This window comes from Coenobita brevimanus, chromosome 93, assembly GCF_032717465.1.
Source record: "Coenobita brevimanus isolate Jiangsu-jjx chromosome 93, ASM3271746v2, whole genome shotgun sequence".
Lineage (NCBI taxonomy): Eukaryota > Metazoa > Arthropoda > Malacostraca > Decapoda > Coenobitidae > Coenobita > Coenobita brevimanus.
In genome coordinates, this window is record NC_137046.1 from 27,592,337 (window position 1) to 27,604,597 (window position 12,261).

General features: G+C 42.9%; 1 protein-coding gene across 3 annotated transcripts in view; it reads left to right on the plus strand.

Annotated features, from left to right (window-relative positions):
• Positions 1–12,261, plus strand: part of Polr1C (RNA polymerase I and III subunit C) — a 98,319-nt gene that overhangs the window by 67,403 nt on the left and 18,655 nt on the right. For 2 of the 3 annotated variants that reach the window (XM_080282374.1, XM_080282373.1), the window contains exon 7: positions 6,854–6,970. The exons of the other annotated variant lie outside the window; for it this stretch is intronic. In XM_080282374.1, the coding sequence (XP_080138500.1) occupies positions 6,854–6,970 (117 nt within the window). The remainder of the gene's footprint in view (positions 1–6,853; positions 6,971–12,261) is intronic. 3 annotated transcript variants of the gene reach the window in all.

Here is a 12,261-nt window from a genome sequence, read left to right on the forward strand (position 1 = left end):
TCTAGAGCGAAAAATAAGGTACCATTAGAAAGTACTAACCTTCAGCTTTGCAATGATGTAGGTTTCATGATTTCGTTGACTATCACTGGATGGGCAGTGCCATTAGAAGTGAGCGATCTAAAATCACTATTTTTCACTCACACACCATTACCTTCGCTCATACATCATTACCAAATGCCAACCTCATTCTGATAATAATACTATAAACATATATGAACACTGCACATACGATAAACACCCACTCTGTGTTCACTGAGGCAGGTAAAAGGCACTGTAATTGCCCGCACTTCACTGCCACATCAGCGGTGTTGTAATCACTATTTTTCGCTCACACACCATTACCAAATGCCAACCTCATTCTGATAATAATACTATAAACATATATGAACACTGTACATACGATAAACACCCACTCTGTGTTCACTGAGGCAGGTAAAAGGCACTGTAATTGCCTGCACTTCACTATCACATCAACAGTGTTGTCACTCACACAGCTGGACAGATACTGATGCGTGTTTGGTCCGGGGTGGGGTGGGGGGCCCAGGGGGGGGAGGAGGGAGGTGGGGGTCGGCTGGAGTGAAAGAACTTAATAGCTACTCTCACTTGAAACAATTGGCGCACGGAAAAAACCCGGGGTATTCAAAATATTCACAAACATTCGAGAATGACACCCGCGGTTTGGTCCAGTTTTTGCATTGTCATTCTGGAATGACACCCGCGGTTAAAGGGTTAAGAGACGTGTATGACAAAGGGGAAAAAACACTGCTCTACCCATGTTAGGCCTATGCCTAAAAACAATCTTTTCACAATAACTTTATCTCCCACATTTATCACTCATGAACACTTTTTTTCTAGTATAAACTCAGACAGGATAAGCAACAATAGCTTGCATATATATATGTGTATACCTCCAACAGATACATTATATGTGAAATGTAGTGAGACAATGATAATGGATGGAAACACCTGATCAGATCCCAGCAGAAAACACTCTTGTTTCGTATACTGGTGCGTTATTCTGGCATTGCATGTATACTGACGGTTAGCTATATGTATTGATCTTGATGTTATTAAGATAACTAACACAAATCTTACCTGAAGGAGGCTTTAAAAAAAAAAAAAAAAAAAAAAAAAAAAAAGGTCCAAGGCAGAAGAACTCGAGCATGTAGGTGGTGCCTGGGTAGTCAGCCACAAGTTGAAGCAGGTTGGATGTTTACATTACAAGTGCTGCCACCCAACGCTGGTGGCAGCTAGAGCAACTAGCATCACAGCCACACTCAGGCAAGAGTGGTAGATTAACCCCTAAACCGCGGGGTTGTTTTGGCTCAATTTGCGTGTCCCGCTAGGATATTCGCGCTCCGGCAGACTTTCTAAAAATATTTGCCAAAAATCAGTTATTAGTCCTAGAATATTATAATTACATATGCATATGGCACATACCTTCAGCTTTCTCCTGGGATGTTTGTTGAGCCTTCGTCGAGTGCCGTAGGGCTTGTGGAGACTTCTGAAGTTGGGTAATGAAGTCTCCTCTTTACACTTCCCGATACCCCGTAATATGGTTACCACTGCCTGATATTATAACTACAACCACTATTCTATGAATTTCAAGTAGTTTGGAATCCATATTCCAAAAAAAAACCAACAACTGTGAATGCAATATAAATTACGAGCGCATATGAGCTTTCCTCCCGTGCTGGTTCCCCGATGGTATTCTGAGGCAGAGCTGTCATTTATTATTTATAAACACACTCACACTTTATATTCCTAGTACTTTATGATGCTTATTTATGTATACAATATTTATCTATAAGTTTCTTTCAGTACTAGTAGTTTATTTTCACTCCAGGCATTCACTTTCTCGTCCTGTACACTAGCGTTGAAAGCGAATCTGTTACTTTCACTTTCATAACTCATAGTATTCATACATGCTAGAGTGAAACTTTCACTTTCATTACTCCTAGTATATATACTCATATTCTTATCTTACTACACATTTACATTTCTATTTACATTCTCTGTTTTATTTACATTATTTACATTTCTATTTTATTTACACTGTGTTATGCACTGTCACTTGCAGTAACTTATAAAACTGTTTTCCACTGTTCACTTATATTTACATTCATTGCTTTCACTTGCTGTTTACACATTATTTACACATTATTTACATTTCCACTTACGCTGTTTTAGAGTCACCAGAAAGATCGTAGTCACTGTCCATCATTTTCATTGATAATTAGCCAGTTCACATTCCACAGCAGTCACTTAGCCCTTTACCGCTTTCCACACGAGGTTTAGTAGGGGTGGAGGTCACAGGGCCCTTTGTATGGGGCTAAAAAGCGGCAGAATTGGACAGGCGCGAATCTGACGTGGTTTCACCTTGAAAAACGACAGTAAACTGAATGTTGTTGCCTAGGGGCAGTGAAGGGCTGCCAATGTCAGCGTGGTGACAGCTTCTAATATATACACTATGAAATGATTGGCAGGAAATCTAGACAATACATAATAAATTAGGTAGTTCCAGGTGAATGTAAATATTACTTAGGCTTCTCCCTTCCTTTCTTATATGTATCTTTATTATGAGAACAGGTCATATGGCATATTTCAAGGGGAAATAAACAAGGAAAATTAGCGAATGAGTGCATGTGAGGTGTTGCCAGGTGATAATTAGCCCATTCCAGATATATCGCAGTATCAATGACCTTTTCTCTTTCTTTTATATATTATTTTGTATAAGAATAGGGCAAAGGGCACATTTCAATGGATAAAAGGAGTGGAAAAATCCGTCCAGCAATTGTGTTGCGCAGTGCAGCTGATCAGGTGGGAGGAGAGGGTAATGGAGGGGAGGTAAGGAAGGGAGGAGTCAAGGACAGAAGAAAAATGGCTAAATTGTCAACAGTGGATGGGAGTACAGGTGACATTAGCAGAACTAAGTATAGCTGGACACTGGTAGTACTGACAGATGATACAAGCCACCACGTGAAAGCCCGCACGAATTCAAAATAACACAGAATCACAAAAGTGACGCCCCGCGGTATGATCCCTTGCTCCCAAGCGTCACGAAAGTGACGCCCTGCGGGTAAGGGGTTAAAGTCGTGTAGGTTAAAAAAAAAAAAAAAAAGGACTACAGTCGAGTCAAGGCACATGGGTTCCCCCCCCCCCTCTCGACCATGAATGCGCAATATAGTCAAAAGGTTAAGAGATGTAGTGGTATTAGAAGTACAGTGCAAGATAATGCTGGTTTCATGTGTGCGGTGTTAGGGAGAGTACATGGAGATTGTCAGGTGTGAAAAGATTGTTCTTGCTGATGAGTTTCTCAAGTGTGTGGAAGAGTGCTCTCTCTCTCTCTCTCTCTCTCTCTGTCTCAAGCTAAACGTTTTCCTGTACACCAGGATGCCATTTGCTACACTGGGTGGTAACCATGTAACCAAATTATGGCACCTGGTGGTTTAGTGGGTAATTAAGGTGTTCCAATTGGATTGAGCCTGTGTAGGTTTATATCCAAGGGGTGGTTGGGGTTTATTGCTCATGTAATGCCACTCAGGGATGAGTGAGGCTGGTCACTCTCATCGTAAATGTCAGGACCAACTTGCCTAGCCCCAGGTTCCTACGCTCCTCATGGAGCGACATAGGATTGGATGTTTTTTTGTGCGACATGTTATATGCTGGAGGTGGGGCTAGAGATGGTCCTGTGGCTAGAGTGAGGAGTGGTCGGAAGTTCAGGGTGCTGATGCCTCTACTGACATTGAGAGGGCTACCCCTCCATGCAAAGTGATCTCTGTATGCAGCATGTGTTAGAAGTATAATCCTGTATGGTAGTGAGACCAGGGCAATAAAGGAAGAGGATATTCACAGGCTCAGATATACAGAAATGACAGTGATGAGGTGGGTGTGCTGTATGTCCTAGAATGAGAGGCCTGGGGGAGCTAGGTTTATGATGGATAAGAGGAAGGATGGGACTGGAGTGTATTAGTGTTGTGATGAGGAGAGGTAGATTGAGATGGTTTGGGCATGTGGAGAGGATTGGGGATGACAGTTGGCTGCAGAAATTGAGAAATGTGAACATCGGGAGTAGGGTTGCGGGAGGCAGACCAAAAAAGACCTGGGACAGAGTCATAAAGTGTGATCTCAGGGATAAGGGACTGAATAGGGAGGCTGCTGGAGATCGAGCAGCATGGAGAGCATCCATTAGGTGACCAGGGCTGACACTTGTAAGCATGTTTGAGCCTTTATAAACGATACAGTATGTTTGAAGGAGGCTTTATGAATGTGTGGAACGAGTGGCCGTGGTAGGTAGTGCATGATGTCACTGCATTACTGGGCATAATTTGGTAGTCTGGCTGACTGACCTGGTGTGAGTGGATCTAGGCTCTGACCACTGGTATAGCGATTCTTGTAATCGCTAAGCGAGACCAAGTAGAACTTATGTAGTACAGTAGAACCTCACTGGTTCAGACCCCTTTAGTCCTGATTTCAGCTCATCTGGAGAAAATTGAAGCCACATGAATTCCAAAAATATTCAAATATTTTCATGACCACTGTAACTGCCATGTAAAAAGCAATCATTTTTTGTTTGGTTTCAGATTAAGCTAGGTCGCCACAAGGCCGTGTGGCTCCTTCGTCACATTTGTTCAAACGTACAGGCGTTCATAATAGCAGGTTCATCGAACTATCCCCGTCCCCTCCTTTTTTTTCCGTATTTCTGAAGTTAATACTTTCTGTGACTTCTCATAATGCAAGTGGAACTTCTTCAAAGACTAAAGGTGTCAAGACTAAGCATGAACAAAGTATTATCTATTTATCTGTCTATTGCCAGACAGCATAATCCCGTAAGGGGTGGCCATTTGACTCTGATAAATAAAAAAAAAATAATAATTTGGTTTTACGCCAGGTATCCCCGAAGGGCTAAGGCGTTGCCCCTGGATAGAGGACTTTGGACTGGAGCATGTAGCATTTTATGACCGGATGCCCTTCCTGATGTCTACCAATGACCCTTGGGTGGATTCGATCCTCCGACCGTGAGTTATTTGTTTTACAGGGAGAGGCACTAACCCTCCACCAACCCACTTGTTGACACCTAGGGAGCAGGTATGGTTTAGTTATATGGTTACCACCCAGCTTTGTAAATGGTTTCTTGGCTTATTACTGATAAATATTACTGATAAAAGTGAAAATTCTTGGAAAATCAGAAGCTGGTGGTGTTGCAGGAAAACTCATGAGCAAGTTTGGTATCACGAAGTAAACTGTATCAAACATCAAGAAAAATAAAGAGAAAATTTTGGCAGCCTGCTTTAAAGTGTGTCATTACAGTGAATGTGGTGAAAGTAAATGAAAAACTATAAAACTACCATTGGACAAAAATCTAACCAGAAGAGGCTGTTTATGAATGCTACATGCAACAGTGATCGTGAGTAGTGGTATGTGAGTACAGCACTGTTTTCTGTTAAACTGCTGAGGGGTTATTGAACACTTAGTGTACCTGTCTACCCAGTGCAAGGTATGGGTGCTATGGTAACCACCAATAGTCAAGCAGTAAACCACCAGCCACCTTTTACCATCATAACTTTGTTATCACCACAACACACTTTTGTAACCACAAAATTTCATTGCTGCTGATTACTGTACATGACAGGTTTACATTTAAACAGATGCAAACATACTCTGATGGACAAATGGAAATTCTTGGTGTTTGAAACTAATACATAGTTCATAAATTGCAGAAAAGTCTGTGAACAATACTGCATCTGGCGAGGCGCGTGAATGGTTACCATAATAACCCCCTCACACCTTGCCACATGACAGTGCCACAGTCCACCACAATAAATTAGATGTCATCATGCATAAGCTTTTTGTTCAGTTATTAAACACAAAGATGTTTGCTACTCATGACTGCTTAACAGTATTTTGCTTTAAATATGGCCTGAAATAATATATGGAGTGGTAGGTTTGGCTTTCAACATAAGTATGAGGATAATTTATAAATTACTGAGGTCCATAAGCCTATCTATGGTAGGATGAGGTGAGTGCTTGTGTTGTTGGTTCTTCCACACCACCATATTACTGCAGTAATACAAACATATGTCTGTTGCAACAAATTTCTTTTCTTCACAGTAACTCATTTATGTATGAAGGGACTGAAAATAGGGCAGTGTATAATGATGTTTAGGCTATTTTTCAAGCCTGTGTGACCTTTAACATACCATAATTTATAATTAAGTTTCTTGCCATGCCCTTACCTGTACATTACACAACACAAAAAACTTTGTTCAGATAGTTTAATATCCCTTCACCTTGTCATTATGTGTGTGTGTGTGTGAGAGTGAATTAACAAATATACCAAATGTAGATAATGACTCTGGTATGGACTGTGGCTTACCTTGATGGTTTGGAGAATCGACTGATCCGGACAACCCCTCCCCCCATATAGTCTGGACTATATGGGGGGAGGGGCACAACTGCATAGTGGGGCACAACTGTTCTTTGTATTTTAGCCTGACTAATGCCGAACTAGTTAATTCAGCTCTGGAAAGACCCATTAGGATGAACAGACTTAGGGCACCATCAGCAAAATTTTACAAGCACAGTGGAGTTCTTTTCTCCTTGACTTGATGCTTTGCTAAGATTGCCCTATCATTGCCACCATTCTTGAATGTAGCGGTTAATAGCTACTTTCATGTCTTACCATCCCAACATGGCAAAATTAGGCTAGTAGATGCATAAGAACCTGTACAGTATCATATCTCTTATTTCTATCCAAAATGGGATTGAGGAGCTATGCAGTGGAATTACCCACTGCATGTGAATGTGGGAAGGTAGGTCAGGGCAATGATTAATTATAAGTTTTGTATTGCAGGTAAAAGGGTAGCTAAAGTGAACGATGCTCGCACTGATACTTGCTCAAGAAATGTGTTCCAGTATGAAAACATTAAAGATTCTGTGAAGCTTACAAGAAAAACGGATCATGTCATTTGTAAGTACTGTATCTTAAGTCATAATAATATTTTTCACCGCACCAGTAAGTAGAAGCAGATATCATTGTTCTGTGGACGTGAAACTGGTGGGTTTTAGACCAAACTGTTTGCTAGCTCACGGATTGTAGTGCTTGAAGCTACAACACTACAGTATAATTCCTAAATTCCATAATGATTAGGTCCAAGAGGCTTTCAGAAAAAATTATTTTTTGGAAAACTGGAAAAATTTCATCACCATCAGAAATATATATAAAATGTCTCTCTTTCATCTATTCTTTCCCCTTCCTTCTGCCTGTGGGTGGCTCTACACTTAGTGAAAAGTCAAATGGTTTCCAGGAACTATTTACTATGCCGGGTGGTAACCATATAACCAAATTTTGACTTCTGGCGGTTGAGTGGGTAATTACGGCGCTCCAATCAGATTGAGCTGGTGAAGGTTTATATCTAAGGGGTGGTTGGGGTTTACTGCTCACGTAATGCCACTCGGAAGAGTGAGGCTGGTCACTCTCATCTTTATTGTCAGGACCAACTTGCCTAACCCCGGGCTCCTACGCTCCTCATGGGGCAACACAGGATTGAACGATCATGATGTATATATATATATATATATATATACAGTAGAACCTCTTTGGTCCGGACCCCTTTAATCCGGATTTCTGTTAATCCGGACAAAATTTAAAAATAATAAGCTCAAATAATATGTTGAAAGTAATTCTAAAGTCATTTTCAGTATCGGCGCGGAAAGCGATCGTCATTCGTTTAGTCTCGGATCACGCTAGGTCGCAGCATGGGCGCCTGTTTAAACACACGCTAGCATTCGTTCCATCAACTAGTTCACCAGCCATTTATATTATTACACTGTATTTCAAAAGTTAATCCTCCTTACAATGCCCCTTAATGCAAGTGTAGCTTCTGTAATGAATAAAGGTGTTAAAAGGAGGAGTTTGCTTACACAAAAATGGGTCAGAATATTCTGCAGTGTTTAGTGATTACTGTAGGTTATTTTTTGTACTTAAATGTGCTTTACTTGTACATCAAACATTAGCTTCTTGCCCATATGGGTGTTATCAATATGCCAAAGATGACAATGTATTTTTTGCCTACGTAAGTTTTATTTTTATTCCAAATATTACAGTTAATTAATTAATTTATTTTTTTGCCTACATGGGCCTTAGTCACTTACTACAATTTAAAATGTAGGCTAGTTTCTTGTCATGGCCTTACCTGTAAATTATGCAATACAAAACTGTCGTACATGATTAGTTTTGTTATTTTAGTATCCTTTCATCTTTTGCAGTTACGTAGGGTTGACATATGCCACATATGTTAATAATTAACAAACATACCCTATGTAGATAGAGTTTGGTATGAACTGGAGATTACCCTGATGGTCCGGACAATCTGCTAATTCGGACAACCCTTCCCCCCATATAGTCCGAATGAGAGAGGTTCTACTGTGTATATATATATATATATACAGTAATCCCTCTAATATCCGGACGCCCAATAACCGAACATCCCCACTAACCGAACCTTATCGTCCTGGGATCAAACATTCCCAAAATGGTCCGAAAATCCAAAAAAATTGGAAAAAAATTCGATTTTTTGCCGTCCGTAATTTGAACTTGCCGCGCGCGCCGCGTGAGAGCATTGTTTTGGTTCGTCATTCCTCCGACGTCCGATAGAGCGCCGCTGCATCCTCCCCACTTCCCGCCTGTCTCTCACCGCGACAAGACCTACGCTCTTCGTCATGGCTGCCCACGTGCTCACTTTTGTGGTGGTGCCGTACTTGCTGCAAGGCCTCCTGCTGCTCTCTGCCCTACTCTTAGTGTGTGTGATGATGGCCCCGCCTCCTGAGAAAAGGAAGAGAGTGGTGTTGACTCTGGAGAAGAAACGGGAGATATTGGAGAAGGTTGATGCGGGTTGGTCTTCCTCTCGCATTCTCCGCGAGTTCAACCTGGCCCGGTCGACTTTGTTTGATATCAAGCGTTCCCGAGACAAGCTCATGCAGTACACGGCTGACTTCTCGTCGAGAAGCAAACGCAACGTGGAGAGGAAGGTTATGTTTACTCCCAAGTATGCAGAGATCGACCGCTCCACGTTGATTTGGTATCGACAGCAACGTGCAGCTGGTGTGATGGTACGTGGAACGGAGCTGAAGGCTGCTGCTGAGAAGTTTGCAAGGCTTCACGACGCCCTAGACTTCAAGGCATCCGAGGGTTGGCTCTTCGCGTTCAAGTTGCGACATGGCCTTACTAACCGTAAAGCACATGGCGAAGCATTGGACGCTAACGAGGATGGAGTGGACGAGTTTCGGCACAAGGTGAAAGGCTTGATCGACAGGGAGGGCCTCACTCTCGGTCAAGTCTATAACGCTGACGAAACTGGCCTATTCTATCGCTCGGTGCCAACGAACACTCTCGCCGATGAGACGGAGAAGCGTGTACCTGGCCGCAAGCTTTCTAAGGAACGGATATCTGCTTTGTGTTGTGCCAATGCTAACGGCATGCACCGGCTTAAGCCCGTTATTGTTGGCCGTGCAAAGCAGCCTCGGTGCCTTCGTGGGGTGATGGATGTCCTTCCTGTCGTATGGTACCATTCTTTGAAAGCATGGTTCACAGCTGTGATTTTCAAAGACTGGTTTCACCATCACTTCGTCAAGGAGGTCATACATTACCAGACGAAGACACTGGGAATTCCTCGCGACCAGGTAAAGGCTCTCCTTCTCCTCGACAATGCACCTGCCCACCCGTGCGATAAGGACTTGGTTGCTGAGAATGGCCGTATTAGGTGCATGTTTCTGCCACCTAATACGACTGCTCTCATTCAACCAATGGACCAAGGAGTGATCGTGGCAACAAAGCGCCTGTACCGTCGGAAGTTCCTGGACGAGGTGATGGTGGTTCTCGAGGACGAGGACGAGCGCAGGGAAGGACGTGACACTCGAGGCAAGCGGACTTTGGAAAACCTTCGCCGCTACAACATCAAGTCAGCGCTGTACAACTGGGCTAGTGCATGGAAGGAAGTCCCTGTGAAAACTCTTGAAAATGGTTGGTCTCGTCTGCTTCTCGGAACAGATGTGGAGTACGATTTCCTAGGGTTTGACGTGGATGACTTCCATGCACGGCTGCGTACGCACGGCGACGATGTTGATGTGGACGATGTTCGTGAGTGGTTGGACGACGACGAGGGCGATCCTGGGTATCAGACGTTGTCTGATATCGAGATCGCGTCTTCGGTTGCTGGTGTCAGTCCCGAACTTGAAGATTCCGACGACGAAGGCGATGATGATGCAGACTCCGCCCAGCAGGACACTACTCCAGCCATCCCCAAGCTGAGCGCACTCCGGGAACATCTAGAGTTCGTCCTAGACTACCTGGAACACCCGGACTGCGACAGGGAGATGGGGCCCTTGGGACTCGTGGAGGAAGTGCGTGCTTTCCGGCAGCGCATCATCAATCGCCAGAATCGTCGGTCCTTGCGTCAGTCAACGATTGACAGTTTTCAGGCCCGTGACCCCCGCTGTGCCAAGCCCTGGTTCCACTCCGTTGCCTCCCCAAGACAGGCCCTCATGCTCCGAGCCACAGCCCAGCACATCAGCTACAGTGGAGTCACCGCTCGACGTGAGTTTGCGGCTGTCTTCAGAGTCTTCTGTAGTCGGTACGCCATCACCACTACCCACCGATGCACCCCTTGGACGCCTGCCAGTGATACTCTCGGGCTCTGACAGTGAATAAACAGCAAGAACTTCTCCACTAGACCACACGGGAATTTTGAGTGTTGTGCAGTGAAAAAAACGGTGTGTTGTGTTAAGGTTTTCAAGTTGGGAGAAAAGACTAAGTAGAAAAGAAATTTAACGTAACTAACCTTCTTTGTTTTGGCTTTGGAAACTTAAAAAAACTTGGGAAAAGTTAATGTGCAACACTTAAATTTAATGGAACATTATTTGGACTAAAGTGAACACTGTGAAAAGAACGGACTTCTGTGTGTTAGTGACTAAGTTCAGTGCAAGACTTCAGGAAGAGTGTAGTGCAAGTGCTTCAGGAAATCGTTCTTACTGTCAGAGTCCGAGAGGAGGCGGTTATTCATCGAGGTGGCCAGGGACTTGCTGTAAGTAGCCAAAATGTTTCATGTTGTACTATTTTCCATACTATATTTACCAGAATGTTTCATATTGTATTTTTTCCCATACTATACTTACCAGAAAGTGTCATACTGTACTTCTTTCCATACTAAACTTACCTCATGCATGTGCAGTAGGAATGTGTTTTTCAGAGTTCGGTTAGGTTCGGTTCGGTTAGAGTCCATAAGTACCAGAATGTTTATTAATGTATTAACATACTTCTAAACCCACATTTTATGTGTCTATTGCATTTATTTCAGTCATTTATGTGCCTTATTGGTGTGATTTGGGTGTTAAATAGGTGCTATGCATGTCCGGAGGGAGTTGTATAGGTGTTTCTCTGTGTTAGGGTCCGTAAGTACAAGTCCATAAGCTGGGGCCCAATATCCGGACAAAACCAATATCCGAACCTACCGATGGCTCTATTGATCCGGATATTGGAGTGATTACTGTATATATATATATATATATATCTTCTTTTCTTCCATCCTCTTCTGTCTTTCTTTCCTTCATTCTTTCCTCTTCCTTCTGCATGTGGGTGACTCTACACTGAGTGACAAGCCAAATGGTTTCCTGTACACTAGGAAACCATTTACTATGCTGGGTGGTAACCATATAACCAAATTTTGCGCCTGGTGGTTTAATGGGTAATTATTGTACTCCAATCGGATTGAGCCGGAGAAGGTTTATATCCAAGGGATGGTTGGAGTTTATTGCTCACATAATGCCACTCAGGGATGAGTGAGGTTGGTCATTCTCATCTTAAATGTCAGGACCAACTGCCTAGCCCCGGGCTCCTACGCTCCTCATTGGGCAACGTAGGATTGGATGATGGATGGATGTATATATATATATATATATATATATATATATATATATATATATATATACATACATACATACCTTCTTTCCTTCCATCCTCTTCTGTCTTTCTTTCCTTCATTCTTTCCTCTTCCTTCTGCCTGTGGGTGACTCTACACTGAGTGACAAGCCAAATAGTTTCCTGTACACTAGGAAACCATTTACTATGCTGGGTGGTAACCATATAACCAGATTTTGGCACCTTGTGGTTTAGTGAGTGATTATTGTGCTCCAGTCGGATTGAGCCTAAGAAGGTTTATATCCAAGGGTTGGTTGGGGTTTATTGCTCATGTAATACCACTCAGG